This window comes from Pteropus medius, unplaced genomic scaffold (genome assembly GCF_902729225.1).
Source record: "Pteropus medius unplaced genomic scaffold, Ma_sr-lr_union100, whole genome shotgun sequence".
Lineage (NCBI taxonomy): Eukaryota > Metazoa > Chordata > Mammalia > Chiroptera > Pteropodidae > Pteropus > Pteropus medius.
This window is the reverse complement of record NW_024340849.1, coordinates 43,041,678-43,057,264: the sequence shown is the minus strand read 5'-3', so window position 1 is coordinate 43,057,264 and position 15,587 is coordinate 43,041,678. Positions and strand designations below refer to the sequence as shown.

Below are 15,587 nucleotides of genomic sequence, written 5' to 3'. Positions count from 1 at the left end.
TCCCATTTTGGTTGCCTTCAGTGTCTGTTTCTATGTACTAAGTAAAGCTCCTAAGTCTCCTGGTCTTATTAGTGTGGATTTGTGAAGTAGGTGTCCAGTGGCACAGGTCCTGAGAGGGGTTCAGCCGCAGGCCAAACTTAGCCTAAGCCTCTACCCCTCTGGAGCTAACTATTAAGATTCAGCAAGCAATCCACAGATCCTGTGCTTATAGTTGCCTCAAAAGGCCACACCAGAAACAGAGGCCAGCTGCCTCCAGTGTGAGGCCAGGCACTGCTCAGCAAGGAGCACCTGACTCACAGAAGTTATACTTGGATGTGGCTTGGGTGGAGCCATGAGTTGGGGAGGTGGGGTTTCAGGGAATCCTCTGGGTGGAGTGACCTCTGTTATCCAGTTCAATGACATCATGGCTATGGCACCGCCATGTCCGTGCACTAGCAGAGGGAAGGATTCAACAGGGAACAATGGATATTGCTGGCAGTTCTGTACAGAGCAAGTCTCCCCTTGGCCCTCACTCCGAGTCCCTGTAATTCCCTGGTGCCCCCTGAGCACAGCCAAATCAGCACTGGTACTCAGAGTGAGCAGGTCCATCACCTCGAAAATCTGCTTGTGGACGCGGCCCCTTTAAGAGGCTTCTGCCGCTGCCACAGCCTCTGTCTCAGCCACTGGAAACCGGTCAGCCCCGCGTCCTTGCGGGTCCTACCTTCTGCTGTTGCAGGGTGATTTCCTGGACTTCTTCCTAGTTGTATGGCTTGTTCATCTCAGGCGATTTTTCCTTGTCGCTGCTCCTTATTGCTGTCACAACTTTGATTTGGTCGCCAGAGGAATGAACAGAGCCTCTATAATCTATGCCATTTTTTTCTCCCTTATATGTACCACTTCTTTACTCAATATATCTTTTCAAATTAGTGTTTTGGATTTCTTCAGATAAATACCCAGAAATGCAATTGCTGAGTCATATGGTAGTTCTATTTTTAATTTTTTGAGAAACCTATAAACTTTTCCATAGTGCCTGCACCAATTTGCAAACCCGCCAACAGTGCACGGACCCCATTTTCTTCGCATCCTCACCAACCCTTGTTGTTTGTTGATTTATTGATGAAAGCCATTCTAATAGGTGTAAGGTGATAGCTCATTGTGGTTTCAATTTGCATTTCTCTGATGATTAGTGACGTTGAGCATTTTTTTTGGCTATCAACTCAATCCCTTATCAGATGTATCATTGGTGACTATCTTTTTTCATTAGGTAGGTTGTCTGTTCATTGTGTTGATGGCTTCCTTCACTGTGCAAAAACTTTTGAGTTTGACGTGGTCTCATTTGTTTATTATTTCTTTTGTTTCTTTTGCCCAAGGAGACTTATCCAAAAAAACGTTACTAAGAGCAATGTCAGAGAGTTTATTATCCATGTTTTCTTCTAGGAGTTTTATGGTTTGGGGTCTAATATTTAAGTCTTTAATTCATTTTTAGTTTATTCTTGTATATAGTGTAAGAAAGTGGCCCAGTTCCAACTTTGTTCTTCTTTCTGAAGATTGCCTTGGCTTTTCAGGGGCTTTTATGGTTCCATATAAACTTTTGAATTATTTGTTCTAGTTCTATGAAAAAATTTATTGGTATTTTGATAGGAATTGCATTGAATCTACAGATTGCTTTGGGTAATATGGACATTTTAATAATGTGAATTCTTCCTATCCACAAGCACAGTATATGCTTCCATTTATTTGTATCTTTTTCAATTTCTTTCTTCAGTGTCTTATAGTTTTCTAAGTGCAGGTCTTTTACCTGCTTGATTAAATTTATTCTTAGGTATTTGTTTTGATGTAATTGTAAATGGGATTGTTTCCTTAATTTCTCTTTCTGATAGTTCATTATTGGTATATATAAATGCAACCAATTTCTATATTAATTTTGTAATTGCAAGCAGTATCCTTTTAACATCCCCAATCCCATTTGAAGCCATTTCTCATCCAATTTACATGCTTAGCTCTCACACTCACCACCAATTTCTCATGCTTCGATCTGCTCTGCTGGAATTTTAGGCTACCCATTGTTGGGCTGGAAAGTGAAATTTATAATCTTATTTAAATAAATTTTGTCTTGACACAGATTCAGGCAGAGGAAACAATACCCCTCAGTGGTCAGCAAAAAAGCTGTCATGGGCAGTAATTCCTACAGAGAACTCTAGTGTGGGCTGGTCATCAAATGCCACACCAATGAAGTATTTATTGTGGGTTCTCTCTCCGCACTTTATCTGTCATTTCATTATAGGTCTTTACTTACCACTGTAGCATACAATGCCTCCCCGAACAATGTGAATTATCACCTCTCTCCCCCATCTCTGTGCCAGCATTAGGAGATTATGAGGAGAAGGGGCCATGATGAAATTGAATTTTTCAGGTTGAGCATAGAGATGTGCAGGGGGAAAAAAAAGGCATTTTTTTATGGAGAAGTTTATAAATTCTTCTAGGTTTGTGGCATTTTTCCCTTTAAATGGCCTATCTAAAAGTATAGAATATATATATATACACATATATATTATACACATATATATATATCACATTTATTCTCTGAAATATGTATGTAATCGCCATAGTTTCAATTATTATCTTATTAGATAATAATAGTAGTAGTAGTAGGTGAATAATCTTATTTCTATTTGAAGTTGGAATGCATGATTTTTCTCTGGTGTCCTCTTTTTAATTATAATTAAGCTAACATATATTTAAATGAAAGTACATGTCTTACCTGTACCTCAGTGGGAGCCAAGCATCAGGGTTGCCGCACCACAGGATGTCAGCTTGCAGCCATATACTGCAGCTTTGGTGGCATCCCATCACTGTGTTGAGTGACAAAGACAAACTTTGTCATTGATAGTGGTGTATAGTGTAAGATCTGGCATCCAACTGTCTGGGTTAAATCTAATTAAATTATTTAACCTCTCTGTGACTCATTTTCTTTCTCTGGGAAATAAAGATAATGAGTGTACCTACGTCATAGGGAAGCTATGACAATTAAGTAGAATAATACATATAAAGTGCCTAGATCAGGGTCTGGCTCAAAGACATATCTATTTGCCTAATGTTTGCTGAAATATACTAATGGGTATAAACTTTATTAAACTGCCTCTTTAATAAATAAGTTAACGTTTTTTTAAATCTTCAACACTGCCGAGTCAGTAAAAAGTTTATAAAAGGCTACTTTGGAAGCCATTTTATATGTCATCGCTTGACAGATTATATGATACAATTGTCACCATTTTGTACATTATATATTGGTTTACTGTCTGTCTCCCCACACAAGAATGTATTTTCCATTAAGACATCGACTTTTTGAATTGTGCTAACTACTGAGTCTCTGGCCCTCTAGAACTGTAACCTATTACTTTGTAGATGCTAAATAAATATTTGTTGGGGGAAAGGAGTATACGAATGTTACTCCTTTATAGATAACTGAAAAGTGATTGTCTACATTGGCTCACTTCTATATCCAGGCTAAAGATGTTATCCACATATGACATAAAGGTCTAGGTGGTAGGGAGAAAGGGCCATGTCAGAGTAGCTGTGGCCTTGGACTTAGCAGCATTCACAGGGCGATATCTTTAACTTATACAAATTGTTGAATTATGACAAGATTTCAGGGTCACTTATCTATCTGTACCTGAGGATGTACATTTCCAGAGAGCAGTTTGCTAGTTAGCTTATTAAACGTTTTAAATGTTTAAACTGGATGGGTCTTCTTGTCAAAAAGAGGCAATATGATAAAGTATGATAGTACTATCTATTTTTTTTTAATTTTTCCTTTTAGCAGCTAAACTCTTCTTCAGAGGAAAATCCAAAAGCTGTGGAGATCCACTGATTGCAGGATAGTCCTTGCTGTGTTGCCTCCAGTATTCTAAAGTTTCTTGAAGCTATTGATGGGGCAGGAAGAGCATGTGCTTTAAGTCTTACAGACCTGGGTTCCAATCCCATCTTAGCTGCTTACTAGTTGCAATTTGGGGGCTAGTTATTTAACTTCTGTGAACTTGTGAACCTATGGAAAAGAGAGGAATCATGCCAAGCCTACAAGGGTTCTAAGGAATGTATATTGAGTTCCTGGCACATAATAGGCCTGTAACAAAGCAAAGGTTGTGTTTCACTGGATTCAAAAATACCAGTGAGATAATTCAGTAGCTTATTGAGGACCTCGTAGCCCACTACAGAAAGAGATAAAGTCTTCCCTCGTGAAATCAATTCATAAGTGGCCAGGTTCTAACAAAAAGTCCCCCTGTCTTCAGAGATGTGTACAGAGAGAATTTAACATAGCATTTTCTAAAGCAGTTTCTTCATTCATTGCCATTGTAGTCCAAGGGCCCCTAATTGCTGAGGGGGCTGCAAGAGGGTGAACGAGCTGCAGGACAGAGGCAGCCTGTGTGCCGTGGAGGGATAATGGCAAAGCAGGCCTTTGTCAGCGATCTTCACTAGGCACTACCCAAATGCTTACTGATTAGCATTCACTCAAGACACAGTACTCTCAGTGCAAAGATACTCAGTTTATTGATAATTTACCACATTTTTACGTGAAAATTTATGTTTCCAAGCAGGAGATGTCTCATTCATGTATTTATTCAGCTAACATTTATTGGGTACGTACTGTTTGTCAGGGACTTTCCAAGGAAATGGTGATATGAAAGTGAGTGACACCCTCTATGCCCTCAGAGTCTACTGAGAGATGATTATAAGGAAATAAATTACAGCAAAAATTTCCAGTGCCTGGTGGAGGTACGAATAATTTGCCATGTGAAAACACATGAGGTGGTTGTTAATTTTGTCTACTGGATTCAACAAAGTCTTCACCAAATAGTCACAATGGAGTCTGGGCTTTGAAGGGAAAATATGAGTTTAGCCTAGGGAAGGAAAGGGAGATGTGTATTTCAAGAAGAATCACAGATATAAGAAATAAAGAGTCTAGTTCACAAGTTTGCAAATAGTTGTTACTGGACCAGCATCAATATCGCCATGGAATCTGTTGGGAATGCAGACCCTTGGGAACCACTCCAGGAACTGAGGACAGAGTCCAGCATCATGTGTCTTAACAAGCCTTCCAGCTACTTCTCATGCATACTCAGGATTGAGAACCATTGTTACAAACAATTGATAGTATCAAAAGAAAGAAAAAATATACTAAGAAAGTATTTGTATTTTACATAATACAGAGATATCTGGATAGATATAGATTTGCCACCCCCACTCCAATTTTTCACACAAACACTTGGTTTACAAGATTATATAGACCATGAAAAGGAATGAAGTATAAAGCCAAAAGAAAAGACAATGAAAGAATAAAAGTAGAAAAGTAATAAAACCACTATTATTTTGTCATAAATTTCCCAATAAACTTCATGTTATTCAAAGCAAAAGTGGAAGCATAATCACCTTCAAGAATTACAGTACCTGCAAGATTAAATGGCAGTTGTTAAACATACAGTCTTGCTAACACTAAGACCTGAAAGGGATTTCCCCCATGGCATCTCCTTTAAGAGACATTCAAGGTAGATGACATACAGAAGTAAAAAACATGTGAGTATAAATACCTGTATAATTCCTTTCCATAGGCCAATGAAATCAGATTTGCAGCTCTCAGATAATCTGACTCCTATCTAGATGTTATCATCCAAGAGGAAAGCAGAGGTAGAAATGGAAGCATTAAAAAAGCCAAAAGAAAGATGAAATGTTAAGACTTGAACAAAATCTAGAGCAGGCATTGTATGCCATTCTGAGAACCTCATCTTTGAAGAATGTGCTGTCCGATTCTCTCTACACCTCCTAAATCGAGATGTCTTACACCCCTTAACTTCTGCACCTTCTAGATTTGTTTTGTTGTTGTTGTTGTTGTTGTTATTTGTTTGTTTTAGGTGAGGCAATCCTAGGTTGACCTCACAGATTGCCAGGACCTTGTCAGCCTACAATCCCTTATTTTTTAGTTTTTACGCCTATATCACCTGGTTTTCCTACGTGGTCTCCCATCCAAGTACTAACCAGGCCCGACCCTGCTTAGCTTCCGAGATAGATTTGTTTTTTTCAAAGGCTTTTTCTAGGTGCATTATATATACAACATGTACCATATAATCTAGTGCTCGATCATATTCTAACTTGTATTATTCTCTGACTGTTTCATGTTTACATGGTTATTTTCTCAACTAGTTTGTAAATTAAGTAAAGCCTCTCATTTCTATGTTTCCTTTAGCATAGGGGATATTTTAAGAGGAGGCTATATTTGTACCTCCTCTTGAGGGAGGAATAAGAATTTTCTCAGTGAACGAAAGTCAGTATTTGAGAGATCAGAAAACACAAGGGCATTGGAGAGCATGGCATACAGGGAAGAATGCAGAGTCCAGCATTGCTGGTGTAAAAAGTGGAGTGATAGGAGCTAAGGTTGTCTTGTAGATGGGGGCTAGATCATAAAGATCTCTGCTTTGAGTCATATTCAAATGTTTAGATTATATCATAAATGTGTAGTGAGTCTGGGGAGAATTTAAAGGTAAAAAATGGCACAATCAGATAACAAAGATCATACTACAAACCATACTATTAGTATTATGGAAAATACTGCAGAGGGTGTGTGTGTGAGAGAGACGAGGAGAGAGAGAGAGAGAGAGAGTTAGAGGGGATAGTGGTTAAGAGTACGCTAGGCTCAAAATTTACTAACTGTATGATCTCAGGTAAGTTATTTAATCTTTAATAGTCTGTTTTTTAGCCAGAGAATAGTCCCTAGCATATATTGTTTGAGGATGAAATGAGATAATGCATTTAAAGTAGTCAACACGTGTCTGGTATATAGATGCTCAAAAATGCTTGTAATTATTATAGTTACTACAGGCAGAAGGACCATTCCTTTTTTATTCACTTAGTATTTATTGGTTACTGCCTTTGTTTTTCTAACCAAGTCCAAATGAGAAATAATGAGTAGAGCCAAGAGCTTGCAATAGCTTGAACAGAAGCAGGAGAACCCACGATGCTATTTCTAATCAGCTTTGGGAGTGGAGCTGACAGTGAACACTGGGAATTTGTCATGGCACCAGTCTTATCCCCAGTGACACTTGATAGCCCCCATGTGAAAGGATAGAAGGAGATGGCATCTGTCTTTGATTTTACATTGTTCAGAATAGATGAGACAGAAGGATCACAAAATAGGAAGCTGAGGGTGATAACAAAGAATGTTTGTGCTGTGTCTCCTACGCTTATAAGTGAGACCCAAGGGGCTGAAGGAAGTGGAGAAGAGGGAAGAGTTGAGGAGCCAGAGAACAGAAGAAATGATCATGAATGCTATCCAAGAGCAGTGGAAGCCAAGAAAACTTGAGCAATTTAAAGTCGAAGATGAATAGTAAGAATCCTTAATTCTTTTTATAGTACCCAGTGCATGCAAGCAATAGTTATGCAATAAATAAACGTTAAATTAAATTCATATGTATTAACTTGATTTGAATTTATGTCCAGTATATTTAGAGAATATATTGACTACTATCTTACAGGGGAACATCCTTGCCTGTCAAAACTAAATGCTTTTAATCTAGGGACAATGAATGTCATCACATTTTCTTCTCTACCACAGCACAAGTGTTTTCAAAGAGTTTTGTAGAGAAGGATGTGTTTAAAATGTAAGATTGGATGTAGAAATCAAGAGAAGAATAAAAGGCTGGTTCCAAAATGTAAAAAAAAAAAAAAATCTATAAAGGAGTCTAATTGCTAGATAGGTGAACAGTAAGAATAGGACACTTTAAAAAGTATGTCAAGATGGAAGAAAAGGAAGGAGTGGTGTTTGAAGAATTGCAAATCTAATTCTCATCAACAGCAGCCACTGCTAGAGCCAAGTAAGGCTGAACTGACCTGTGGAAAAATACTCCACAGGGCACTGAAATAGCTAGCTGCAGATAATGTCCTTCTCCTCACTCCCTGTGTGCTATCTGATCACCTCTCTCTCATGCATGTAAGCACCGATGATAGTTTTGATAGAGTGAATGTTAAATTAAAGTGTGACTAGTTTTTTGGAGTCAATAAATACTTAATCTGGTAAAAGACAATTCTGATGGGGCTGCTCCTGAGACTAACTCACATTTGGCTCCTCTGAGACAATGAGCACTTAGATGGTGGTTCTGTTATGCTTGCAGTTGCCCCAGCTGGGCATGGGGTTCCCTTTATTTGGATGGGTATGTTTTTTGGGCCCACCATGATTCTGCCACAGATGACCACAGGGTCTCAGCTACTCTGGGCAGGGAGCTGAGCCTGACTAGACCTAAAAGATTCTTGAACAACTTCTCTCTTTCTTTCCATGGGGCTACATGGCACCTGGACCTGCTTCTCCCTGTGTGTTTACTGCTCTCTCTCTTCACACATACTCTGCTAGGCTCTTGTTACTGCTGCCCCATAGTTTCAAATAGCTCTGGCTTCTTATGGTGCCAACACTGACCCTTCCTGTACTTGACCTCGCAGATAAGTGCACCAGGGTTCAGCAACTCTAGGAAATTTTTTATTTAAATTTCTGGGAACCAGTATCTGATTGATTAACTCAGCTAAGCCTCTGCATGGATGCTCCTGAGTTAGGTCTTCAAATCCAGTTCAATAAGCTCAGAGGATATGATGATCACCTTCAATGTTCTTGTGGGTAGGGAAAAAATTTCCCAAAAGCAGGTGTCAGGTAAACAACTACCACAAAAGGGGCTCACTATAGCACTCAGTAAAGTAGATTTGTACAGCAAATTTGGTAAGAAAAACAACAGCTTTTAAAAGAAGGGAATTTATTAGAGAAAACTTTTGCTTCAGTTAAAAAACAAAAACAAAAGAAAACAAAAAAACTATAGTCTGACTGTGAAGCAAGTTGTCCAGAATGTGCCAGAACATGTTCATAAGACTATTCAGCTAGTTATGAGAGATGTAGATAAAAAATAACTGTTTTCATCAAAGGCTATTTTTACTGCTTCTTTTCAAGTTGTATTATTGTATTATCCTGATTGTCATTGTGCTTGCATTTTTCCATATTCCATCATGGCTGTCTTTATATCCCATTAATGATATTATTCTAGCCTCATTCCTATTTCTCCTAGATTAGTCAATGGCTTGCATGCATGTTTTCTATAACTTTTTTTTTATTAGACTGATGTTTTTCACTCTTCTCTGTGAAAATTACGCAAATGCCTCTTTTATACCCATAAGTAAGGGTGTCCCCTTGCCCACAGTTCCCCCTCAACAGCTGTTAGCCATGGCCAGTCAAGACAAGCACATTCTCTTAGCAACTTCCAGGGGAATGGATCTGAACATGTAGCTGAGATAATCAGACCCTCTCCTAGAAATCCAAACAGGATTAATACTACGGGAAGAGCATATCCAAGGTCACATAGAGTCAGCACAGTCACCTGCCCATGTGTGTCAAACCAAAATAATATAATGAGGTTTTAGAATGTATTGCCTTGATTATCTCTACATAAAAATTCTTCCTAAGTCCGATGATATTTCACTCAACCAGCAATAGGTTCATAACAGTATTAATGATGATGACACTGTTTCTCAAGGCACACCATCCTCCATCTTTTTAGACTCAAAAACAGAAATAAAACTTTTTAAAGCTTTGTTTGAAGACAAAGGCAATTGTAATTGTGCCACCTACTGTGACCAGATTGAAGGAGGTTTTGGTTGTTGTTCTGTTTTGTTTTTTGTACAATACCACCTTGGAAAGGGAAATGCTTCAAAAGGGCTTATTTATTGGAGCAGGTATTTACAAACAAAATCAAACTGCAGATAATTAGGATAGCAATTAATGTTAATGAAAAGCCAGAATACATTATGTATATATAAAATGGCTTAGCATTGTATCTTGAGTAATAAAACTGATGTATTTCAGACTGTGCTATTCAAAGGTGTTCTAATGGTATTTGTATAATTTTAAGTATACAGTACATGAAATCTTCAATAGGGAAGCTTTAAAAAGTAAAAGAAAATGGCATTTAGCTATCTTTTGCAGCTAAAATTCAGAAGATCAGAAATATCTGAAAAGTGGGCCCTTCCCCAGTGTTAACTCACACTCTCACCCCTGTTAAGTTTTCTGTTTACTTTTACGATAAAGTGGAATAGCTTTGTTTTTTAGTAAAGTATTAATGAGAACCATTTCCTTATTTAAAATTTTTAAATTTAAAATCATAAGTTGTATATTCATATAGTTCTTCATTCTCAACCTCCATGGAATTGGGATTTATTATTAATAGAGGAAAAATTGCTGGTAAAAAATCTACATCCATATGACATAGAATTTTGTTCTGTCTAGTGCCATGTGTGTTTAAACTGTGGAAGAAACACATATGTGTAAGCAAGAATGCCTGAAATGGAGGGGCGGGGCATGGCCCCGGATGGCCAGGACATTCTCATCCTTTTGCAGGGGTCCTCCTCCCTCTCTTTTGGTCTACACTCATGAACTGCCCAAATATGAAATAATTGCTTCATTTAGATCTTCTTCCCTCTCCTAAACCTAGTCTCTAGCTACAAGCAGAGAAATATTTAGTACAAGTATGACTGTGTCACTATCTTGCTTAAATTGCTCTCATGGAGCACCACCACCTGCAAGGTAAAGTCGTATTTACTAAGATAGCTTACAATCTTCAGGATTTGGACCCGACTACCCATCTCGCTTAGGATTAGGTTCAGATTAAGCATTCAGAAAACAAAATAACAGTGGCATAGACTAAGATAAAGGTCTGTTTCTTCCCACATAAATAAGATGCAGAGGGACACATCCAGGGATGAAATGGTCCTCCACTGTGGCCAGGTCCTTTTATCTTGTGCTGTTTTCATCCTCTAACTGTAACTTCCAGCTCCTGTACAAGATCACTGCTCAGCCAGCCCTCAGGTCTGCAGTCCAGCCAGGGAAGGGCTAAAAAAGGGTATAACCTTCATTTTAGAGACATTTTCCAGAAATCGCACACGCCATTTCCCATTATATTCCATTATCCAGAATTAGTCACCTATGCACGTCTAGGGAGACTGGAAAACAGTCATTGTTCTGGGACCACTTTATACTCTTCAGTAAGGGAATCTTTTCTTTCTCTTTAGTTGACTATTATAATTTAACCATAGGCAGGATGCATGAAAGGAAGCCATAAAGGCCACTTGACCCTGAAAATATTTGCAGAGAGTTCTTCTTCCTGATGTTTCCCCAAACCAGAGCACAGTGCTCTCTGTTCTCCCAAGCAGGGTTCCCCCACATTGTTCTTTCTAAAGCAAATCATGATTGTCTGACTGTCACACCTCATTGAGTGAGAGCGAAGCCTTTCACGTGGCTCTTCTTTCTGCAAATAAAGAAAAATCAAGAACGGCAGCTCTAAATAAAGACATGCACAGAAATCAAAATGAAATAAGGACTTGCCAGCTTTGCAAGACTATTTTCCCCTTGTCAGCATCTTCTAATTTATGGTTTGTTTATTTTTTTCCTTGGATGTAATAAATTACCTACCCTGAGAATTTCCTTTACAGTGCTGGATCATTCTTGCTTTGGTCATCATCTGTACAGCAATGCTTCTGCTCCAGGTGTAGGAACTTTATAAAAACCAGGTGCATCTCATACTCAGAGCTCTTCTCATGGTAGCCAATATAGTCAAAATTTCCGAGCCCCAAACCAGGATATGTTGTCTGACAGAACTGAACTTAGGAAGGTACCAAAACATAATTTTGAAGCCATAGTGAACAAGAACTGAGAGGTGGTATATTTTTTGGTTGATTGCAGAGAGTCGAAAGTTGAGGGCTAACAGGCACCGGCAGAAGGACCACTCACCCACCTATCTCTTGCCTCACTTTGAAAATCACTGGTCCCTGGAATGCCTATGAGATGGTCTCTTCCTTCTTTGGCTCTGGCCCTTCCCTTGTCACACAGTCATCTTTCTACTCAACAGCCATGACCTGAATCACAGCACAGACCACTTTGGGAATTTTTTCATTAATCTATTAATTTATTCAATAAATATTTTATCAAGATCCCACCATTAGCCAAGCACTTTTCTGGGCACTGGATGAGTAAAACATAGTCCCTACCCTCAAGGAGATCATAATTTAGTAGACTAATTTTGAAAGAGTCTGGTAATTAAAACCTCCCATCAGTTTTTTTGAGCAATTAATTTTTTTAGCAGAAACTGAGAAACTTGAAGGAAGAAAGGAGCTTCTTAAGCACTGAGATTTTCGGAGTTCCATACAGTACATACAGTACATCTTATGGAATAGACAGGACCTGACCTTTCAAAAGTCCATGTTTTTCTTCATTAGGCCACGTGTGTGTTTTATTTTGTTGCTATTGTTGTCGTTTTTAATTAAATCATTTATCTCTCCCTCTCTGAATATCTGAATAAATGACATTTCTGATATTTTTGGAAAGTCACACTGGCTTTTCAGGACAACTCTCTTTTTTGAGATATAATTGACATATAAGATTATATTAGTTTCATGTGTGTGACATACTGATTGAATGTTTGTTATACAGTTGACCCTTAATGCGCGGGGTTAGGAATGTGGACCCTCATACAATCAGAAATCCACATATAACTTTTGACTCCCCAAAAACCTAATTACAGTTGGCCCTTTGCATCTGCAGTTTCAACCCAACTGTGGATTGAAAACAATATTTCAATCCATTGGGCATCCAAGATTAGAAAACTGTAGTTGGGAATATGCAAAAATACTATTTTCCATCCACAGTTGGTTGAATCCACAGATTTGAAACCCGTGGATACAAAAGGCCAACTGTATTTATTGAAAAATATCCACGTATAAGTGGACCCATGCAGTTTAAACCCATGTTGTTCAAGAGTCAACTGTATTATGAAATGATTGTTATTATAAGTCTATTTAACATCTATAGTTAAAATTTTTTTCTTGTGATGATAACTTTTAAGATCTACTCTCAGGAAAATTTGTCATATGGCAATTATTGTATTGTGGGAAGCTTTAAAAAATTAGATTGTCAGTAAGAACTCTGGGTCAGCTACTGAAGAACGCACTCTGTTAGAAGAGGAAAATACTCTGCCCACTGTTACTAAAGCCTGAGGAGACCTGGGCTCAGAATAAAATGCGTTCCCATGGGTGGATCTGCAGGAGGTGCTTCTCTCCAAGACTGAGCTGACCCTCAGGCCCAGGTGCTTCATGTCCTCAGAGACATTTCAAGGGCCTTTCCTTTGGCCATCTTGCCATCACCTGTGAATATTTAACCAGAAACCTTTAAACCAAGAAGAGTAGATATCATGATATTCAGACCAGTGAACTCAAGCTTATTTGTTCTTCATCTGCTCTCGGTTTGTTGAAGGGAGGCTCTTGACCCTCTGGTGACAGAAATACAGGGGCAGATTTTCTCTACAGCTTTGATTTGTTTGCCACACCATTACTTTTTTCAACTCTGATTACCATGGGGGGATCGCTTGGGTGCTGTAATTGTTACCACAGAATTCTAGCGAGAAAGCATGTGACAGAAGATAGAAACATCCTCAAGCCACAAGGACAAAGTACAAGTAGCCTCTTGTTTTGTTTTGCTTTGTTTCACTCACATTTATGGAGTGCTAACTGTATGTCTACATGATTGGCCAGTGCTAGGGACGGGGATATACAGGTGACTAACAGGTAGGCTGTCTGCAAGGAACTGAAACTACCCTGGAAATCACCAGACAATTTTGGAGTGGAGAGACAGATGAAGGGGAAGTACAGAGTGGAACTAGATCTCTCTGCAAAGGGGAATCAGCAAAGGTATTCCAGAGAAACCAAGTCCTTCTGGTATGCTAGCTTTATGATTAACATATAGTTAAGAATAAAACCAGAAAAGCAAGGGAAAAATGCAATCAGTTATTAAAATCATGGACAGAGAGGTGAGTCTCTTTCAAATAATTTTAAAACACTTTAACATTTTTATAGTTTTATTTTTCAGATTTACCGGCTTTCACCCAGACCATCTCCCCATATCTGACTGGAGTTGGCTTTTCCACCCTACAGAGGTGGCAAAGTTTTTCCAACAACGCAATAAAGGTGCTCTTAGGGACAGTGATGAGTTCCACCAGAAAACAAACACAGTAGCAGACAGCACAGCAAAAGAGAACAATATTTATAAAGGGACGTGTTAACCATTTTCCTCCTCTTGTTCATTCCTCCAGGTCTTTGCAGGAGACGGGCCTGGAACCTAACCACGGGGTGTCCATGACCCCCTCAGTTGCACTCCGTCAGCTATGAAAGGGTTATCAGGCAGCCGCAGCCATCACCACGGAGTCACCTGTGATTCCGCCTGTGACTCTCTGTCGCACCACTCAGACCGCAAGCCATACCTGCTGAGCCCGGTGGAGCACCACCCTGCGGACCACCCTTACTACACTCAGCGCAACTCGTTCCAGGCCGAGTGTGTGGGCCCCTTCAGCGACCCACTAGCCAGCAGCACCTTCCCGCGCAGGCACTACAACTCACAGCAGGAGCTGAAGGACGAGTGCGCCCTAGTGCCCCGCACCCTGGCCACCAAGGTTAATCGCATCCCCCCCAACCTCCTGGACCAGTTTGAGAGGCAGCTGCCACTCAACCGGGATGGCTATCACACGCTGCAGTACAAGCGCACGGCCATGGAGCACCGCAGTGACAGCCCGGGCCGCATTCGCCATCTGGTCCACTCTGTCCAAAAGCTCTTCACCAAGTCGCACTCACTGGAGGGGCCATCCAAGGGCAGCGTCAACGGGGGCAAAGCCAGCCCGGATGAGACACAGACCATGAGGTATGGCAAGCGAAGCAAAAGCAAGGAGCGGCGCGCTGAGCCCAAGGCCCGGCCCAACACCTCCCCTGGCTGGTGGAGCTCCGACGACAACCTAGATGGCGACATGTGCATCTACCACGCCCCTTCGGGAGTGATGACCATGGGCAGGTGCCCTGACCGCTCGGCCTCGCAGTACTTCATGGAGACCTACAATACTATCAGCGAGCAGGCGGTCAAGGCCTCCCGGAGTAACAACGATGTTAAGTGCTCCACCTGTGCCAACCTGCCCGTCAACCTGGACGCTCCTCTCCTGAAGAAAAGCGCCTGGTCCTCCACGCTGACAGTGAGCCGAGCCCGGGAGGTGTACCAGAAAGCCTCAGTTAACATGGATCAGGCCATGGTGAAGTCTGAGTCGTGTCAACAAGAACGTTCCTGCCAGTATCTTCAGGTACCATTTATGTTGGGTGATGGATGTTTTAGAAATTGTACCTGCTAATCATGTGGTATCTTCTCCGAGTTCTAATGTTGACTCTACTATGAATTGTCTACATGAACTTGAGCAAATTGTTTAACAGGTCTGTGGCTAAGTGTTTCTATCAGGAAACAAACCTACTACCAATTTCATCTAGTTATCCTGAGATACTAGATATTAAAAGTACTTTGAAAAGCACACCTACATAAAGGCGAGGCAAAGAGTGTTTTGTGTTCTTTTGTCTGAGGGATCATAGGATAGAGAGGAGAGGAAAGGGGAGTCTACACAGAATTTTAAAATAAATCCACCTTTTTAAAAAGCCAACAATGACATTTGGAATTTTGGAAAGATTTTAATTAGATCTATCCAGAGTTCTTTTTCGTTTTTGACTTTTTT

The 15,587-nt window shown here is 39.9% G+C and overlaps 1 protein-coding gene across 9 annotated transcripts in view; it reads left to right on the top strand.

Annotated features, from left to right (window-relative positions):
- Positions 1-15,587, top strand: part of DLGAP1 (DLG associated protein 1) — a 790,600-nt gene that overhangs the window by 476,773 nt on the left and 298,240 nt on the right. For 7 of the 9 annotated variants that reach the window (XM_039845322.1, XM_039845333.1, XM_039845338.1 and 4 more), the window contains one exon: positions 14,139-15,167. In XM_039845322.1, the coding sequence (XP_039701256.1) occupies positions 14,211-15,167 (957 nt within the window). In that variant the 5' untranslated portion in view covers positions 14,139-14,210. Of the gene's footprint in view, positions 1-7,335; positions 7,355-13,575; positions 13,857-14,138; positions 15,168-15,587 lie in introns of those variants that run through there. The other 2 variants (XM_039845347.1, XM_039845331.1) reach the window with 2 other exon arrangements.